The sequence below is a fragment of the Mauremys reevesii genome, linkage group 17 (genome assembly GCF_016161935.1).
Source record: "Mauremys reevesii isolate NIE-2019 linkage group 17, ASM1616193v1, whole genome shotgun sequence".
Lineage (NCBI taxonomy): Eukaryota > Metazoa > Chordata > Testudines > Geoemydidae > Mauremys > Mauremys reevesii.
Genome location: NC_052639.1, coordinates 6,103,658 through 6,120,664, shown reverse-complemented (window position 1 = coordinate 6,120,664; position 17,007 = coordinate 6,103,658). Strand labels below are relative to the sequence as shown.

General features: G+C 48.7%; 1 protein-coding gene across 1 annotated transcript in view; it reads left to right on the top strand.

The window, feature by feature from the left end:
- The window catches only part of LOC120384950 (vasoactive intestinal polypeptide receptor 1-like), a 65,605-nt gene extending 49,593 nt beyond the window's left edge, over positions 1–16,012 (top strand). Inside the window, 3 exon segments of the mRNA XM_039504051.1 lie at positions 9,989–10,118; positions 12,555–12,596; positions 13,298–16,012. Of these exon segments, the coding sequence (XP_039359985.1) occupies positions 9,989–10,118; positions 12,555–12,596; positions 13,298–13,390 (265 nt within the window). The 3' untranslated portion in view covers positions 13,391–16,012.
- The last annotated feature ends 995 nt before the right edge of the window (positions 16,013–17,007 follow it).

Sequence of the window (17,007 nt, the reverse complement as noted above, 5' to 3'; positions counted from 1 at the left end):
TTAGGGAGAGGGGGTGGGTAAGTTGTTCCAATGTTTAATTATCCTTCTGTTAAGAAAAGTGCACCGTGTGTCTGGTCTGAAATTGTCTAGCTTCAGCTTCAAGCCCCTGGAGCTCGCTCTGCCTTTGTCTCCTAGATTCAAGAGCTTTTGACTTTCAGAAACTCACTATAGACCATCATCAAGTCACCTCTTAAGCTTCTCTTGGGTAAATTAAACAAACCGAGTGCTTCAGTCTGTTCCTTGCAGCTTCTGTTTGAACCCTTTCCCATTTACTAACATCCCCAGGCATGGATTCCAATGGGCCAGCTCCTTCACAGGCCTGGGCTTAAGTGCCTTGCTGAATTGGGGCCCAAAAGCCAATCAGATTTCTAAAAAAATGGTGGGTTTTTGATAAAAGCATGAAATTTGCCATAACCTTAGGGCATGACCTAACAAAGATCTTCAGATAGCGAGTCATCACCAACTCAGGCCATGTTGGCTGTGGCAGCCATTTTAAATTCAGAATTCATTTTTCCCTACTTGCTATTTTCTGACACTGATCATTTATGGAATTAAACCATCTCAGTGCAGTTTTATTTTTGTAAATTTATACTCCTATTGTCTTAGGTGTCCTGAAAATGAAAGCAATGAATTGCAATGGCTTGAGATAGTTAGTTCTTGATATTTTAGTACATGCTCTGTAGCATGTCACCAGGGAATAGTTACTAAAATATTCATTATATAGAAAAATAACACAGAAGGTTTACAAGTTTTTGTTCACAAACTGAAAGTTACATTTCTCCTTGCCAATAACAATATTCCCGATTTATCTTGGTATATCAGGATATTGCTGTGTCTCAAAGGTTGAAAAGGCAGTGTGTGTAAATAGGCAGCCTAAAACAAAATAAGAGAGTCTCTTTCACAGTCTTTGGTATGTTCAAACATCACATTCCCCACCACAAGGGCTCAGGGCAGCCAGCTCAGTGCTTCCTTGCCATGCTTGCACCTTGATGGCACCCCATTTTGCAGCCCCATCTTAGGAGTTCACGACAATAATCCTGTGCTTCCGGGAGGGTTGTCCACAGTGGGCTCCATCCCTCAGTGCCCCCAGGCCATCTCCATTCCTTGGGGGCGGGGAGCTCAGGAGTCTGACCCCAGCAGTGTCCTGCTTGGTATGCAGCTCGCCCACTGTGCTGAACCAGAGCAGGTTTGGTCAGTGGAGGGATTCCATAGCTCTGCCCTTGTCTCAAGAGCCTCTTGTGGGCCACACCAGCAGCATTTGTGCCACTTGTCCTGTCATGCAGAGGCACCACAAGGCACTGCAGCAGAGACATCGTTCCATCCACCATAGACTGTGGTGCAGCAGACAAACTCATGAAAACAGGGGACAGATGCCTGTCGGGAATCCCATGGAGATTTCTTTCCTCTTCCAGCAAAATCAGATGCTGCGTCACAACCCATATCAGCATGAAACACTGGGCATGCCTTTGACTTGCTTGGGCCAAGTGAAGAAGCCGTCTCGTGGGCCAGTACAAGTCCAATCCACAGTGCAGGGATCTGAGGTCTTTGCACATATGCGACAGCAAGCACTACGCCATCGGTGTCAACTGTGCACATGAGAACTGGAGTCCCTCTTTGACTGAATGCAGCAGCAGCAGCAGCAGCATTCTGCTATCTGCTCCCTCATGGTTGCCTGGGGAAAGGCTGGTCTTATCACAAGTAGGGCTGCGGTGTACATCTTGACCATCCGTGGCGATTAGCTCTTTGCCTTCCACAGCTAACTGTGTAATAGACTATGCAAGGAAGCAGCAGATTCATTTTTATTTTCATTTATGCGCAGAAACTCTTGCCAGTTTTAGTGGTAGAGGGATGCAAGGCTTGGTGCTCCTCTTGACTCCCTTCTGCTCCTGCTTCTGGTCTGGGCCTTGAGACGGAGCAATGCAAACATCCCACCCTCCTGCAACACTGTAGTTGTGTCTCGAAGTGGGGAATAAAAATGTTTATAGCATTGTCATCAAACATGTTACTAGCAATGGGTTTCAACATCTTCACAAGAGCTGCCCCATCAAAAACTATGGCATCTCCTGCCGGAGCTGTATCTTGCAGTTGAACATAGCCCTTCCAGAATAGCCATCAGGTCAGATTGCTTGCCAAGCTGTAGTTTGCCCATCTGAGACAATGAAAGGGAGCATGCCTGATTCTTACACTGAGAGAAATATCCCGGTGACCATCATGTGTTTGGCAAGGTATGTACAAGTCAGAGAAGGAGAGCAGTCATTTGTCAAGGAGGAAAACTGCAATATGGTCTTGGAGATCTCCCGTGCAGGGGGCTGCTGAACAAGGGTAGTTTATTTCGCTTGCTAGGCTCTGATGGCTTTGTTTTGTCTTGCAATCCCTGTTACAAACATGGTGTACCGCTGCTGCCTGATCTTCTCAACCTCCATAATGCAATCACAACAGGGTCTGCAATATCTTTGGTGGCCAGTTTAACTAAGTCTACACTCTCTTCTGAGAAAGGGTTGCCCATGTCTTCTATGACCTCAACAAGTGCCTTGACATGTCATGCAAAAGAAACCTAGGCACCTTTCACCTGCTCATGGTGCTTTGTGTTAGACCTTTTCAGGGGGCTCCTTTCTCCACTTCAAATTCTCCTCTCAACCTGGCCACCTCTGGTCCTGCTCTCGTCCGGCACCAGAGGGCTTCTGGACTTGGTGTTAGGCCAACAGCTCCACCAGCCCCTTTGATTGTGGCATTATTTTGCTCATGAGCCTGGTCAAGTGCAGAGAAAACATGCTGTGTCTTGGGAACCTGACAGTTCCCCTTTTAGCTGTGTCAGGCTACGTGAAGGTTTCCCCTGTCTCGCAGGTGAACAGGCACCCATGAAAGCATAATTAGTATGATCTAAGGCAAAGAACCAGGGTGAGAGCTTTCCCAGGCACTCAGTCTATAGTGCAAAGCTGGCCTGCTGGATTGACAGCACATAGGTCAATACAAGAAGCTCCAGATGAAGTGTGGTATGCCAGAAGCAGAACACTGGGTTTTCTCGTTTTCACTTGTCACACCATTTATCATTTCCCAGGGGGACTCCTCTTCCCCGAGACCTTGTGTACTGTGTGCATGCATTCTGGAGCAAGAAGTAGCTTGCTGTAGCTACTTGGTGGGCACACCTAGTACGTGTGACATGAGACACTTTTCAGGAAGGAGTTGACCATTCCGAGGGAGGCCACTGGGGCCTGAACAAAGACTTGTGTGCATCTGCTGTCTTCTAGCCAGTCTCCAGTCAGCTTTAGACTTGCCATTTCCAGGTGAAGACAACTCAGCATAACAATGAAATTGTCCCCAGCAGGCCAGGCTTAGTATCTTTTTGGTTATGGTGAAAAGGAGCTGATCCACAGTGAACACTGGCACATGATGTAGGTTAGGTGGTGAATAACATTCCTTATCACATCCATGGCAAGACAGATCATTGCCACAGACTTGGAGTCAGCTGGAAGGGGGCAAAGAAGCTCTGTGATGGCTGAGCCAAAGTCTGGCACTGGCTGTTTGGCATGGTAAGCTGCCCAGGAAATGTCTTGCTTGCCATTGATGGTATCCAGACTGGCTGCTTGTCTTACCGGGTCAAGCCACCTGCGTTCTTCTTGCAGGGCTTGGGTAATCTGTTGGCAGTCAGTCTTGACTTCACCATTTGCAGAAAGGATGGGAGCGCTGGTTTTCTTCACAATCAATGGAGGGATAAGTGTGAGAAATTCAAGATTCTTCACTGATGCTTCAATGTAACAGGAATTTCCCAGACAGCTCTCTCCAGCTGAGCACTGGGATGCTGAAAAAGTGATATCCCAGTTCCGTGGAAGGAGTCGGTTGCTGTGGTGGAGCTGGGATTGTCATCTATCTCTGACCACAGTAGTGAACAGATCAGGAAAACCTTTAGAGGACTGACTATATTCTCTTCCTCAAAGTGCTGGCATGCATGGTTTGCCATGCTGGTAGAGCTAGCCAGTGCGCTGTCCTAGGAGATGGGCAATCCCAGTTTAAAAATGTATCTACTAGCTCACTTATTTTTTGTGTCTGTGCATGAAGTGTCAAACCAGTGTAGACTGGAAAAGGTGTTGCTTGAGCTTTGTTGTGGTACAAACTTTCTGTTCCTTCATGGCAATGGATGTTGCTGTTGCACTGCACCAGCTGTGCCGAACTAGGGGGAGCTGGATAAATAGAAACTTGTTTGGACTGAGTTTTAATGTTTGGACTATCCAATATCACGGACATAGTTGCCAATAGTGACCAGGCACAGACTTTCCTTGGCATCCTGGATCAAACGATCCAGTAAACTGCATTTTTCATTTCAAATATGTCCCTTGGAATGTTTGTTGTTTGGGACAGGTGAAGTGCTTCTCTGTCACAATCTTCCTCGTTATGCTTTTTGTTGGTCATGTCCAATAATCCTGGTTGAAGGCAAGGAGTGCATCACGTCCTTTGTGTGCTTGGATATCTGGAATATGTGATGGGATGTGGGATTTTGGTTTAGCGCCGTGAATGCACCCAACCAGTGTCACCCAGCCAGTGTTCTAGTCTAGCTGTATAGCACCTAGGGAGGTCTGCTTGTTTAAACACTGGAGACACATCTTCATTCAGTCTTGCCTCTTCAATGTACTTTGTCAGTTCAGCAAAGGCAAATCTCTGTGACATCTTCAGTGTGTTTCTTTGCTCAGTTTTTTTCTCCCCAACTTTGTTGTAGAGAGACATCAAACATTTTGCATAGTACTTTGCCTCTTGGGCCTCTAAGTCCCCTGCACTTAGTTTTGCACGCAAGAGCTGATCTTGCAGCTGAAGTACACACGTGCAGGCTACCCAGGCCGAGGGTAGAAGCTTCATGGTGGTCTTCTGATGGTATATTCATTTGACAAACAAAGCACACTTCTTTTTCTGGAGGTCCTTTGTGTTGGTCACTTAAACCTGAATATTTCTTCTGCAGTTCGTCAGGGTGATCCACAGTTTGTTTTTTACCTTAGCCCTCGTGATTTGGTCCTGTTTAACTCGATGTAGCAGGTTTTGTGCCAATGTCCATTGTTCTTGTTCAATGTCACTTCAGTACCACCATCATCTAATCTACATACGTCTATGGATAGGGGAAATGCATTCAGTTTATGAAAATAGCTGCTATTTTCTGCTAGCATTTGATAGCCATATCCAACATGCTCTCTTAAGTCTCTGCTGACTTAATCAACGCTGCACTTGTGTCTTCCTGACAATGCACACACTTGCTAGAGGAACGGGATGTACCTGTTAATGGACCTGCCTCTCCAACAAGCTTGTATCTTTCTGACATGTTTTGAAGCACTAGTAACAGCCAGTAATAATCTAATACCTTTTGCTACTGTGTACAGTTAATATTAGCCAATCACCAAGCAGCTTTCACACTACCAATGTAGCATCTGAAAGAAAAAAGAGAAATGTGATTAAATTCTGTCAAGACTATGTTGGCGATCAAAATTAGTACAAAATGTGTCCTTACACCAATTGTAAAGTTACACTGAGGCAACACCAAGAAGCCATCCCTTGTATTTCCAACTGTAGACCAATGTTATTTGATGACTATGACAATGTTGTTTAAAATGGTTGCCACAGTCAGTATGGCATGAGTTGGCAGTGGTCCCATATCTGAAAATCTTTATTAGGTCATGCCCTAAGACTGTGACAATCTTTTATCATAAAACCCACATTACCTTTCCCCCTCCACCTCACAAATCTGATTGGCTGCAAGTTAGGTGTTTTAATATAAGGCCTAGATCTGCCAACTTCACTCATGGCACAATTGGGCCATTAGATTGCAAGCTTTCCTGGGAAGGGATACTGTCACATTGGATTTGCCAGTTCTGCACCATGTGCCTTTAGGGTATTGTATACATGAAACAATAATGATGAGTTACTGGGCCTGGTAACATGGTGGTGGCAGGCACCAGCATTGCTAGTGCTCCCCACAGACCAGGACGCACCAAGTCAAAGCAGCACCAGACCCAGCCAGAACAATGGATGCAAAACCTGTGGCCATATCTCCACTGCTACGACCATAGGCCGTGAGTTATATGGGCCTTTGGTGCCCATGCTCCATTGGGCCCCAGGCCCCAAGCTTTGGGGGACCCCGTGCCATGGGTCAGCAACGTGGGGCACTCTCACCTCAGCGGCAGCTCCCCCGCCTCTCCACAAGCCAGGGCAGCTCTGCATGATGCCTCTGTCCTCCCTCCCCACCCCCCCAGCGCTGAGCCAGCTCCCAGCCCATTGGCCAGGAACCCGGCCAATGGGAGCCGCAGGCAGCGGCTCTCAGCCCCGGGCAGAGAGAGCCCCAGGAGTCTGTCACTGCCAGACAGAGACACAAAGACACAGCCGGGGGGTTGCGGGGACAGACAGATGTAGCCAGGGGCAAGGGAAAGGAGCAGCAATGGGCACCCTAGGGCTGGCATAAATACACAGTACAGAGGGGTTTCCTGGGGGGACTATAGCAACACCCCTTCCCCTGCAGAGTAGACCCAGGCTGGAGCTGGCTCCATCCATCGCTCCCCCACCCCACCTCACACAACCCTCTGCCCCCCTGAAAGATCCCCACCGGCCCTTGTGCCCCCGTCACCTCTCTCCAGAGAGTCCCCACTTTGTGCCTCCAGAGACAGCTCCCCTCCCACTGCCTCCCCTGCTCCCTACAATCTCCCCCTTTGCCTTCCTCCTCCCCCCCAGCCCATTGGTTGGGAGGCTCCCAGCCTATTGGTCACCTCAGCCAATGGGAGCTGCACCTGAGGCAGGGCGCCTGCTTGCAGATGCAGACCTGCCTGGCTGTGCCTCCACAGCACAGGGAGGGGGAGCCACAGGTGAGCAAGCCCTGGTCATCATCATCACAGGCCCAGCAATTCTCTGGGTATTTAGAATCATAGAATCTCAGGGCTGGAAGGGACCTCAGGAGGTATCTAGTCCAACCCCCTGCTAAGAGCAGGACCAACCCCAACTAAATCATCCCAGCCAGGGCTTTGTCAAGCCTGACCTTAAAAACCTCTAAGGAAGGAGATTCCACCACCTCCCTAGGGAACCCATTCCAGTGCTTCACCAGCCTCCTAGTGAAAAAGTTTTTCCTAATATCCAACCTAAACCTCCCTCACTGCAACTTGAGACCATTACTCCTTGTTCTGTCATCTGGCACCACTGAGAACAGTCTAGATCCATCCTCTTTGGAACCCCCTTTCAAGTAGTTGAAAGCAGCTATCAAATCCCCTATTCTTCTTTTCTGCAGACTAAACAATCCCAGTTCCCTCAGCCTCTCCTCATAAGTCAAGTGCTCCAGCCTCCTAATCATTTTTTTGCCCTCTGCTGGACTCTTTCCAATTTATCCACATCTTTCTTGTAGTGTGGGGCCCAAAACTGGACACAGTACTCCAGATGAGGCCTCACCAATGTTGAATAGAGAGGAATGATCACATCCCTTGATCTGCTGGCAATGCCCCTAATTATACAGCCCAAAATGCCGTTAGCCTTCTTGGCAACAAGGGCACATTGTTGACTTATATCCAGCTTTTCATCCACTGTAACCCGTAGGTCCTTTTCTGCAGAACTGCTGCCCAGCCATTCGGTCCCTAGTCTGTAGCAGTGCATAGGATTTAATTCCACTGAGGCAAGTAATTCAGTCTACTCTTCCGTTCCAGACAGTTTGTGGCTTTTCCTGTAAGAAAACTTACAATTTCTTTGCAAAGAAGTCCATTTATAGTTTTTCACTTGAAGTATATTTTCTGGTTGTTCATAAGCTCATTTATTTTGTTAACTCAGCTTCAAAAGCAATTTTAAATGTCACTTGAATTGTACCTGGTTTTTTCCATTGGTCCAAAACACATGGAAGATGTACAGATTTTTATTTCTGTGGGCCAAACCGCCCTATGTAGAAATGTAAATGTCAGAATTAGAAAAGCTCTGCAAGGGTAAGGGTCCCTTCAGGAAATTGTCCTCAAGTCATTAATTCTTCTGGGCATTCCATTCTATTGTTCCCTCCTATAGTGATAGTGGTCAGTGTTTCCACCCACAGGGGAGAGACAGAAGACTGGGTCAATCCTGCAGTGACTCTGCCTCTACCCTTGTTCTCTGTCTGCTCCCTCTACCAGCCCCTTTGGTCTCCCTAGGATTCCCCCTACCATTACTCCCTCTACGTCTTCTTTCTCTGGAGCTTCTCATGAAGTAAAGGCTGTCATTACAGGTCCTTATCTCTGTAATGTATTTCATTTTGATGTATTTATTAAGTGTTAATTAATGCACTATGGTAGTTCCCTTCAGCCCTCTGTATAAATGAATCCTCTTCTTTCCATATGTTTTGCTCATAGGGTTTTCTGCAGCCCTAGGGCAGCCAGCAATAACCTGTGTGCCTTAGCAATGGGGTGAGGGAAGGGGACCATGGGTTCCCTATTTATGTGATTTGCAAGAAGTGTTATCATTACTCAGGGTACCAAATGTATTTAAATGATTTCAGTGCCTTGTAAAATCCCAAAGCTCATTTTCATTTCTCATATAATAATCTCATATACACACATTTTTCATTAATTATATTAATTGAATTAATTATTGTTGTTGTTTTATCAGCTAGGGTTTTTTTCCAGTGTGGAAAATTGTGTGCTATTTTATGGGTTGAATGATTGAATGACATAATACCCTCCCCCCACAATGTCCATCACTAAGTCGGGTAATTTTGTTAAGTGTCCGTCATGCAACATGGTGGTGCCCCGTGCTTCAGGGGGACACGGGTCCAGGGCGGCCTGGGAGGTTAGCTGGGGGGCCTGGTGCTGGCAGCAGCAAGTGACCCAATCCCAGCCCACTCTGCTTCACCCCGCTGGTTCCCGGCATTGCTCAGGGGTTTGGGCTTGGGGTATGGGGTGGAGTGGGGGCCAGGTGGGAAGAGGCGGGGGTGTAGCGGGGCGTGCTGGGGCTGGGTTGCTCACTGTTGCCAGCACCAGGCCCCCCGCTAACTCCCCAGGCCACCCTGGATCCTCCCTCCCCCTGAAACAAAGGGCCCCCCAAAGTGCAGGGCCCAGGGCGGTTGCCCCGATCCATCCTATGGATGGACAGCTCCACTTGGGCACCATCAAAAATTATACAAACCTGCCACCCAAGGCTACAACGATGATCAAACCCCAAGATCCATGGGTCCTACACATGCCTATCACGTGTGGTGTACCTCATCCAGGGCACTAAATGCCCCAGCAACACCACTGTGGTGAAACCAGACAATCACTACGCTCTCAAACAAACTCACACAGGAAAATGATAGACAAAAACACCCTTTCACCTGTGAGTGAGCACTTCACAGAAAGCGATCACTCTGTGTATGACCTCTCAGGCTGCATCCTCAAAGGTGACCTGCACAACCTTCAGAAGACAAGTGTGGGAGCTTAAATTAATAACTGCTGGACACTAAAAATCCTGGACTAAATAGAGAAACTGGATTTATGGCTTATTACAACACTAACCCACTAACACCACCTCCCCTCAACATTTCATTTTTTCTCTCTCCTTTTCCCCCTATGACTGGAGGAATGTTAACAGGCCACTTCACCTTGAATGGTCCCTTGAAGTGTATTAACTACTTATGCAAAACAATCTGTTCCACCTTCTGTTTAACTGTGACACTCTGCGGACCTTTTCCAGGCCTGAAGAAGAGCTCTGTGTGGCTTGAAATCTTGTCTGTCTCACCAACTGAAGTTGGTCCAATAAAAGACATCACCTTCCCCACCTGGACTCTCTAATATCCTGGAACCAACATGGCTCCAACTACTGGGTCACTTTTCCTGACCCCTCCCCAAGTGACACTTGTTCTGCAACGAACCTAGTGCGGTGTCACTTAAACGGATGTAGAAAGGCCAGATGCACTATTCAGTTTTAATACTTTCCCGGTAGCTTTATTACCTGGGAGGGGAGAGCATTTCTAATTCACTAACAGTGTGAACACAGCGATTCTTCTATAACCAGAACCTGTCACTTTGCTTCTTCCCAGGAGACTGGCAAAATCCACACTGCTTCTCATCCCCCTCTTTGGGGTTCACTACGTGGCATTCGCCCTCTTCCCGGAACATATTGGCGTTGAAGCAAGACTCTATTTCGAATTGGTTCTTGGCTCCTATCAGGTATGAGAGTGAGGGAGCAGCTGGCACAGAGAGAGGCAATAATAGAAGCCACAGCTGTGAACATGGGCCCAGACTCTCTCTCCCTGTGCCACCAACGTGCAGCCCCTTGCACCCTGTGCACGGCCCACACATCAAAACAGGGCAGGGAGGGGGCTGCCGTAGGCTGACAGAGGCAGGAAATAGGTCCTTATTTCTTTATTTAAAAAAAGAGAACTACAAAATAAGAGGGGGGGGGGCCGGGAATACAGTCGAAGGAGACGTCTGACTGTCCATTAATGCAAACGGAGCATCACCCTTTCGTTGCATGTCAAACTAACAGCCAGAGTGTGACTGTAACCAGCTCAGTACTACCCTGATTCCCTCCCCCGATGCAATTACCCAGAACCCCAGGCATAGTCCCTATTTTACCAAGGAACAGAATGTATCATTGCTGTGAGGGCTGCAAACCAGCCATGTGGCTCCTATGAATAGCTAGGCCCAAACAGCAGCAACCACTTTCTTTAGCTAAACAGCCGCACAGTACTTGTAACAGCATCAATAAAACGGCCACGTTTTGTGACCCACAATGCTAGGAGACTAAGAGGTGAAATTTGCATCCCACTTCTGCCAGCTTCTTTGTCCCAAGCATCAGGGACCCTCTCTCTGCATGGCGGACTGTAGACATGCTCTTCATTGCTCTACGGCACAAATTCGTGGGAGACCACTCTTTCAAAAACCAGTGCCCTTTTATTTCCTTGTATTTTCCCACCACCACGTATCTATAGCTTTATACAGTTCACTATCAGGCAGGTAGCCCCTTGGGAACAGCTTGCTCTTACAGCTAGCTAGGAGCAACAGGCCCTGACTCCTCACTTTCCTGTTCCTCCCCTCCTCCTTCCTTCCTGCTTTATAGGCCTTCCCCCATCAAGCTCACAGGTGTCTCTCCTTTAGGGATTTAATCAGCCACCGCCTGGCAGCTCCAATCTCTTCCCCTTACTGGGAACTGAGCTAGCAGGCTCTGAGCTGACAGGGGCTGAGTCAGTGCCTTTTGGCCAGCACCCTGTTACAAGGATACCTAGGTAAATAAGATGCAGGAGACTTTCCCACTTTGGCTGATACCTGTGTTGCACATGAGAAATGGCTCAGATGGAAGTTGAGAGTCTACATACCTTTGACGATCTGGGACGAGGTCAATGGGACCCCAGCATCTTGCACCCATCATTGGTCCCTATTTCACTTCTGGTGACCACAGAAGGCCTTGGTATTGATTTCCAAAGCCCTCTGTGGATCAGGACCCAGCTACATCAGAAACCAGCTCGGCATCCAGGACTCTGAGACCTCTGCATTCCTCCGGGCCAACACAGCTAACCAAGTTTAGAGCATCACATCCAAGAGCTGGAGACATGGCACTATCAGTCCATGGGGTTTACTTGTTGAATGAGCTACCCTAGAAGATTAGACTAAATCAAAGTTTAGTTGGGAAGATGCTGCAAGAAACCCCTGCAGGCTCATACTTACCTGCCATGGCTGAAACCAGGAGGAGGAGATCTACTGCACCTGTCCAGCCCTTAGATGTGACGTGATGGGCGCCACAGGGAAACCTAAGATAGAAAAGAACGAACACCAGGCCAGGCCAGGCCAGATGTAATCACCGAGCTTCTCTCTGGCCTTGTCTAGCTGTGGCTCCTAATGCCCGTCTTTTCCGAAGTGCCGCCTGATCCTGGCCTCCTCACCTTCTGGTGCCCTGATTCAGACTTGCGCTAATCTTCTGAGCCTCCGACATTTGACTCTTTAACTTCTCTTCCAGCAACTTAGAAACTCCACAAATGCTCCCGGGTTCCACTTAGTAGAGGGAGCCTTTTCCAGTGAACCTCCCCAACCTGGCATCAAGCACAGGGAGGGTGTCATTATAATTCAGGGAGACCAAAGCAAAGAGAAAGATCCATCCCTATTCAGCAATATGCATGCACCTATACTGTGGCCCACGGCCCAGAGACCACCAGACAAAGGCCACACACAGCCAGCCTTCTGTTCTGGGATAAAATGGGAAGACCTGCCTCCCAGTGCAGCCCCCTTGAACCCCTCAGGGACGCTCACCCCCAGAGACTCCTGTCTGCAGGCCCTAGAGCCCCCCTCATCCACTCCGGCGATGGCCGTATTCTGAGCAGATCCCTCCAGGCAAACAAACAGAGCAGGAGGCAAAGTCCCAGGGCAGATCTGGTGGCCCATCATCAGAAACCCACCTCCAATCTCAAATAATGGACCTAGCTCATAGGGTCTCAGAAAGGCTCCCAGAGGCAGGTCCTGGGCTCATTTGCCCTCTGGTTTCAGAGCTGGGCATGTGGGGCCAGAGACAACTCTCCTGGGAGGAGTCTAGTCCTGGGGCTTTCCAGGAGGGTGGAGAAATGCAGCAACATGTTTGTTTTGTGAAACTTCTTCCCTGCTGTTGTATTTCAGGGGTTCCTGGTGGCTCTGCTGTACTGCTTCCTGAACGGGGAGGTGAGTGACTTCCCTTCAACACACACGTGTGCGCACATGTATATACAAACACATGCACGTGGGCACACAAATTCACTTGTGAACACATGCACACAGGTACATGCAGTGCACACACACATACATATACACACAAGGACACACACACACACGCACTGCATTGTCTCAGGGTTCCTTTTAGCAGAGCAGGAGCCTTTTCTAATTAACCTCCCCAGTGCGGTGTCTAGCACAGTGATTGTGTCTTAACCACGTCCCTCTTAGGCCCCTCCAGCCCAACCAGCTGTTGCCATCTGTAGCTGTTAAAGGGGGCTCCCTGAGTGCTGGGGGAGGGGGTTTCTGACACGGGGAGGCTAAATCAGCTGAGCTGATGATGTAAAAAGCCACCTTTCATTGGCCTGGAGATATGAGACTCTGCAGCCCTGTGCACCCTTCCCTAGGGTGACCAGATGTCCTGACTTTATAGGGACAGTCCCGATTTTTGGGTCTTTTTCTTATGTAGGCTCCTATTACCCCCCACCCCCTGTCCCGATTTTTCACACTTGCTGTCTGGTCACCCTACCCTTCCCTCTCAAAGCCCTTTGCCAAACCTGAATGAGTCCTTGGGGGAGGGTACTGGCCCCCATTTCCTATGGGTTGAAGTGGAGCTCAAAGGCCTAGCTTTTCCCAGCGTTTTTCCAAGGTGATTCTCTGCTGGGCTGTTCCAGGTGCAGGCTGAGATCCAGAGGAACTGGGGCAAATGGCAGTCGTCCATGGAGAGCAATGTCTTCAACCTGGTGACCCAAGATTTTACAGCCTGAGAAGGGAAAGGGCTGGTGATAAACAGCTTCCCAAAGCCTGACCGCTACTCCGTGCTCCACAGCAGCAGCCCCAGCGGGGAGTAGGGCAGCGCCTTGCATTCCACTTTGCCACCCAGTTTGTTTCAGCTTCCTTGGCCAAACATACAGAGATGGGGACTGAGGGAAAAGACCTTGTAGATCCACTCAGAGATTGCTGCAGGGTCGTACTCTGCATTCTATTCTCCAGGGCTTTGTCCAGCTTTGTGTTCAATGTCCCAAGAAACAGACCTTCCTCCCCTTCCCTCAGGGAAATGCCCCACAGGCAAAGATTTTGCACTTGGGAAAAGTTTCCAGAGAGTCAGGGTGTATTCTCCATTCGTTGCCTTCCTCCCAGTTATAAGCCATGCACTGCTCTAACTCACTCTTTCCCCTCCCTGCCATGGGCCCCCACCCTGCTATCAGCTGTTGTGACTCATGTACCCCACACATATCCAACCCGCCAGTCTCCTTAGCAGGTGTAAATACTTAGGGTTTTTCTCCATCTTTCTGGTCCTGAGCTGCACGGGATGCAGCGTCACCTGGCACAGCCTGCCCAGGGCCAGATGTCGGCATCGCCTGATGTGGCCTGCCTGGGCCATATAGAGAAAGGCAATTGTATTCCTGCCCCGTGATGTGCTACCTGCCCCGAAGGCCTCTCTTTTGCTGCCACGGTGTGTTTGTTCTTTACGCTCACTCCCAAGGCATTTCAGCCTGGTTACCTGGCAGGTTCTTCTCAGGTGGCTTTGCATGTTTTCAAGCTGAATCTTATTTTCTGTGATTCCTGTTCCTCTCCATGGTGCTCACAGCTCCTCCTGGCTTAATGCCATCTGCAGAATTCATCAGCGTGTGGTTTTCTCCCTCTGCCCAGCCCAGTAATGGAGATGTTGGATGAGGCCAGCCCTTGCACAACACACATCCCCAGCTCCGTGCCTTGCTGTTTACCCCTGGCCAACACTTCATCTGATACTTCACCCTTTGGCTTTGGTTCTTCCAGCCCTGTCCCCACCCACAGGACAGGATTCCCACACCCGGCAGTTGGAATCAGAGTGGACAGGGTTCGCTCCTCTGCAAGGAGCCAGCATTAGGGTGAGGTCCTGCTTCAGTCCCAATTTTAGGCTTTTAATGATGTCTTGGCTTCATGCAGGCCCTGTGCATGGGGAGAATTTTGCCCTGTAGCAGGATTTGGTGAGACACTGAACTGGGCTCTCCCCAGAGCTGAGCACCATAGGCTGGGTGCACACTGGGTGCTGAATGCCTCTGAAAATCTGGCCATGTGTCAAGCCATCATCATCACCAGTCTTCCCACACCATCAGGGTGTATGTAGCCTTTATTGTTATTTAAAGGTAATTTTAGTGCTGTTCTGTTACACCATCGAGGGCTCGGCTCTGGCGGCTACAGTTCAGCAGAGCTCTCTCTGCCCGTTTTAGCTCTAGAGCTCATAGGAACACACGAAGCCATAAGCAAGTAACAGACAATCACAAGAAGGTTTATTATCTTGTATCCATTTTACTAATGTTACCAACACCGTTATGAGTATCACAGCATATACAACGCCTAGATCTATCCAGGCACCAGTTCTAACTGCAGCCAGACTCACATCCTCCTAGACAGCAGTAGGGTCTGGTGGGTCTCTCATGGACTGACCATCAGCACAGGGATGCTTTCTGCTGGAGTTTGCCCAGAGGAAGTTCAATTTTCCCATTCTGGGCACCCCCTTTTTATAATGTGATTCTGCCTTTACTTATATTCCATGCATGTACATGGAAGTGTCACCCCTCTTTTCATTATTGGTCCTCTAGAAACAGAAGGGACCCGGATTTCTAGAGAATCATAGAATATCAGGGTTGGAAGGGACCTCAGGAAGTATCTAGTCCAACCCACTGCTCAAAGGAGGACCTACGCCAGCTAAATCATCCCAGCCAGGGCTTTGTCAAGCCTGACCTTAAAAACCTCTAAGAAAGGAGATTCCACCACCTCCCTAGGCAACCCATTCCAGTGCTTCACCACCCTCCTAGTGAAAAAGTTTTTCCTAATATTCAAAAAAGGTCATATATAGGTCATGTAGGTTCTCTTTATTCTCATTGGTATTGACACTCAACCTGTATCCCGAGGTTCAGATGCATGTGGGAGACAGATGTGCCTCTACCACATTTTTATGTTTTAAAATTAATCTTCCAGCTAATTTTTCGCAATGTTACCCTTAGTGCCGCTTTTCCCATCATCTCAGTGCATTGGGTTATTCTTCAGTCACTTACTCTGTCAGCATTTCTTAGCTCCAGGGCCTAAAATAGCTAGGCTAAAATCTTGCAGGCCTCAGCCTACAAGTCTTGCATTTCAGCCTTTCTTACTTAGCTATCTAATCCCTGATTCCCTCTAACTACTGTTCAAGCTTATACTTCTAGCATCCTATAGCTTAACTCGATTCACTGTACAATGCTTATATATAACATGACATGGTAATTAATCATAACATCGCCCAATAACTGGATAATAAACTAAAATCATTGGCTACAAGGGTCATCAGGCAGGAGTTAAACTGCGCCATTCGTTCCTATTCTGGGCTTGTTTTATATGCTGATGTAATAAAGCTGCTTCAGACGTTACTGTGTTACGGCATGTGCCTCTAGCATCAGCCACTCTTGTCTCTTGCTCTAGAGGTGCCAAAGAAATGCCTGTTTAGATAACCAACTGGGCATTCTGAGAAGATGTCCCAGATACGTCCTGTGCCAAGGGCTGCACTGAAATCCAGAGCCCTTCACCCACCAACACTGTGACTGTCTCCCACCTTGGCTTGTTAATATCCTGGGACCAACACAGCTACAACAACATTGCAAAGTCCCCGTCACGTTTGTCCAGCAAGACTTGTCTTTGTGAGACCACGCCGCTGGCTTCCCTAATCCCTGGGCTGTTTATGATTTCTTCTCTCCTGGCTTATGAAACTTTAATTTTATGGCCCACTCAGAAGAGCGCCCACAGCCCAGGCATTCAGCACCTCAGTCCCAGAGGGAGCCAAAAGCAACATCAAAGTCTGGCCTTTGAGCAGCACAGTGACGTGGCCACTGATTTTCAGTGCCTCTGTTTTTCCTGTTGCTGCCCAGCCTGAGATAAAATCAGTGCTTGCCAATGTACAGCCTCCCAAGGACCCCCAGCCTGCTGGAGAGTTGCATCCTCCCGCCCCCGCTCCCCTCACATTTGTATAAGGGGGTAACAGCCCTGTCCTGCCTTGCTAGGGTATGGGAGAGGGGCAAGGAAGGATCTAACAGAGACATAGTATCACAACCAGCTCCTGTAAGGGCATAGCCTTCCCCTTTCAAGGCCTGGGGCTAGGCCAGCCCTGATCAATCAGCAGATCTCAAAGTGTTTAACTGAGGATGTCAGTTTCATTATCCCGAGTTTATTGCCAGGGAAACTGAGGCACAGAGAGGGGAAGTGATTTGCTCAAGGTCACCCAGCAGGCCCATGGCAGAGCCAGGAACAGGACCCGAGTGTCCTGATTCCCAGTGCTGTGTGCTGTACACTAGGCCACACTACCTCCCTAGACAGAGTAGCGCACTCCTGTGCCCAGATCAATAGCTCTAGTGATCCAGCCACTCAGCAG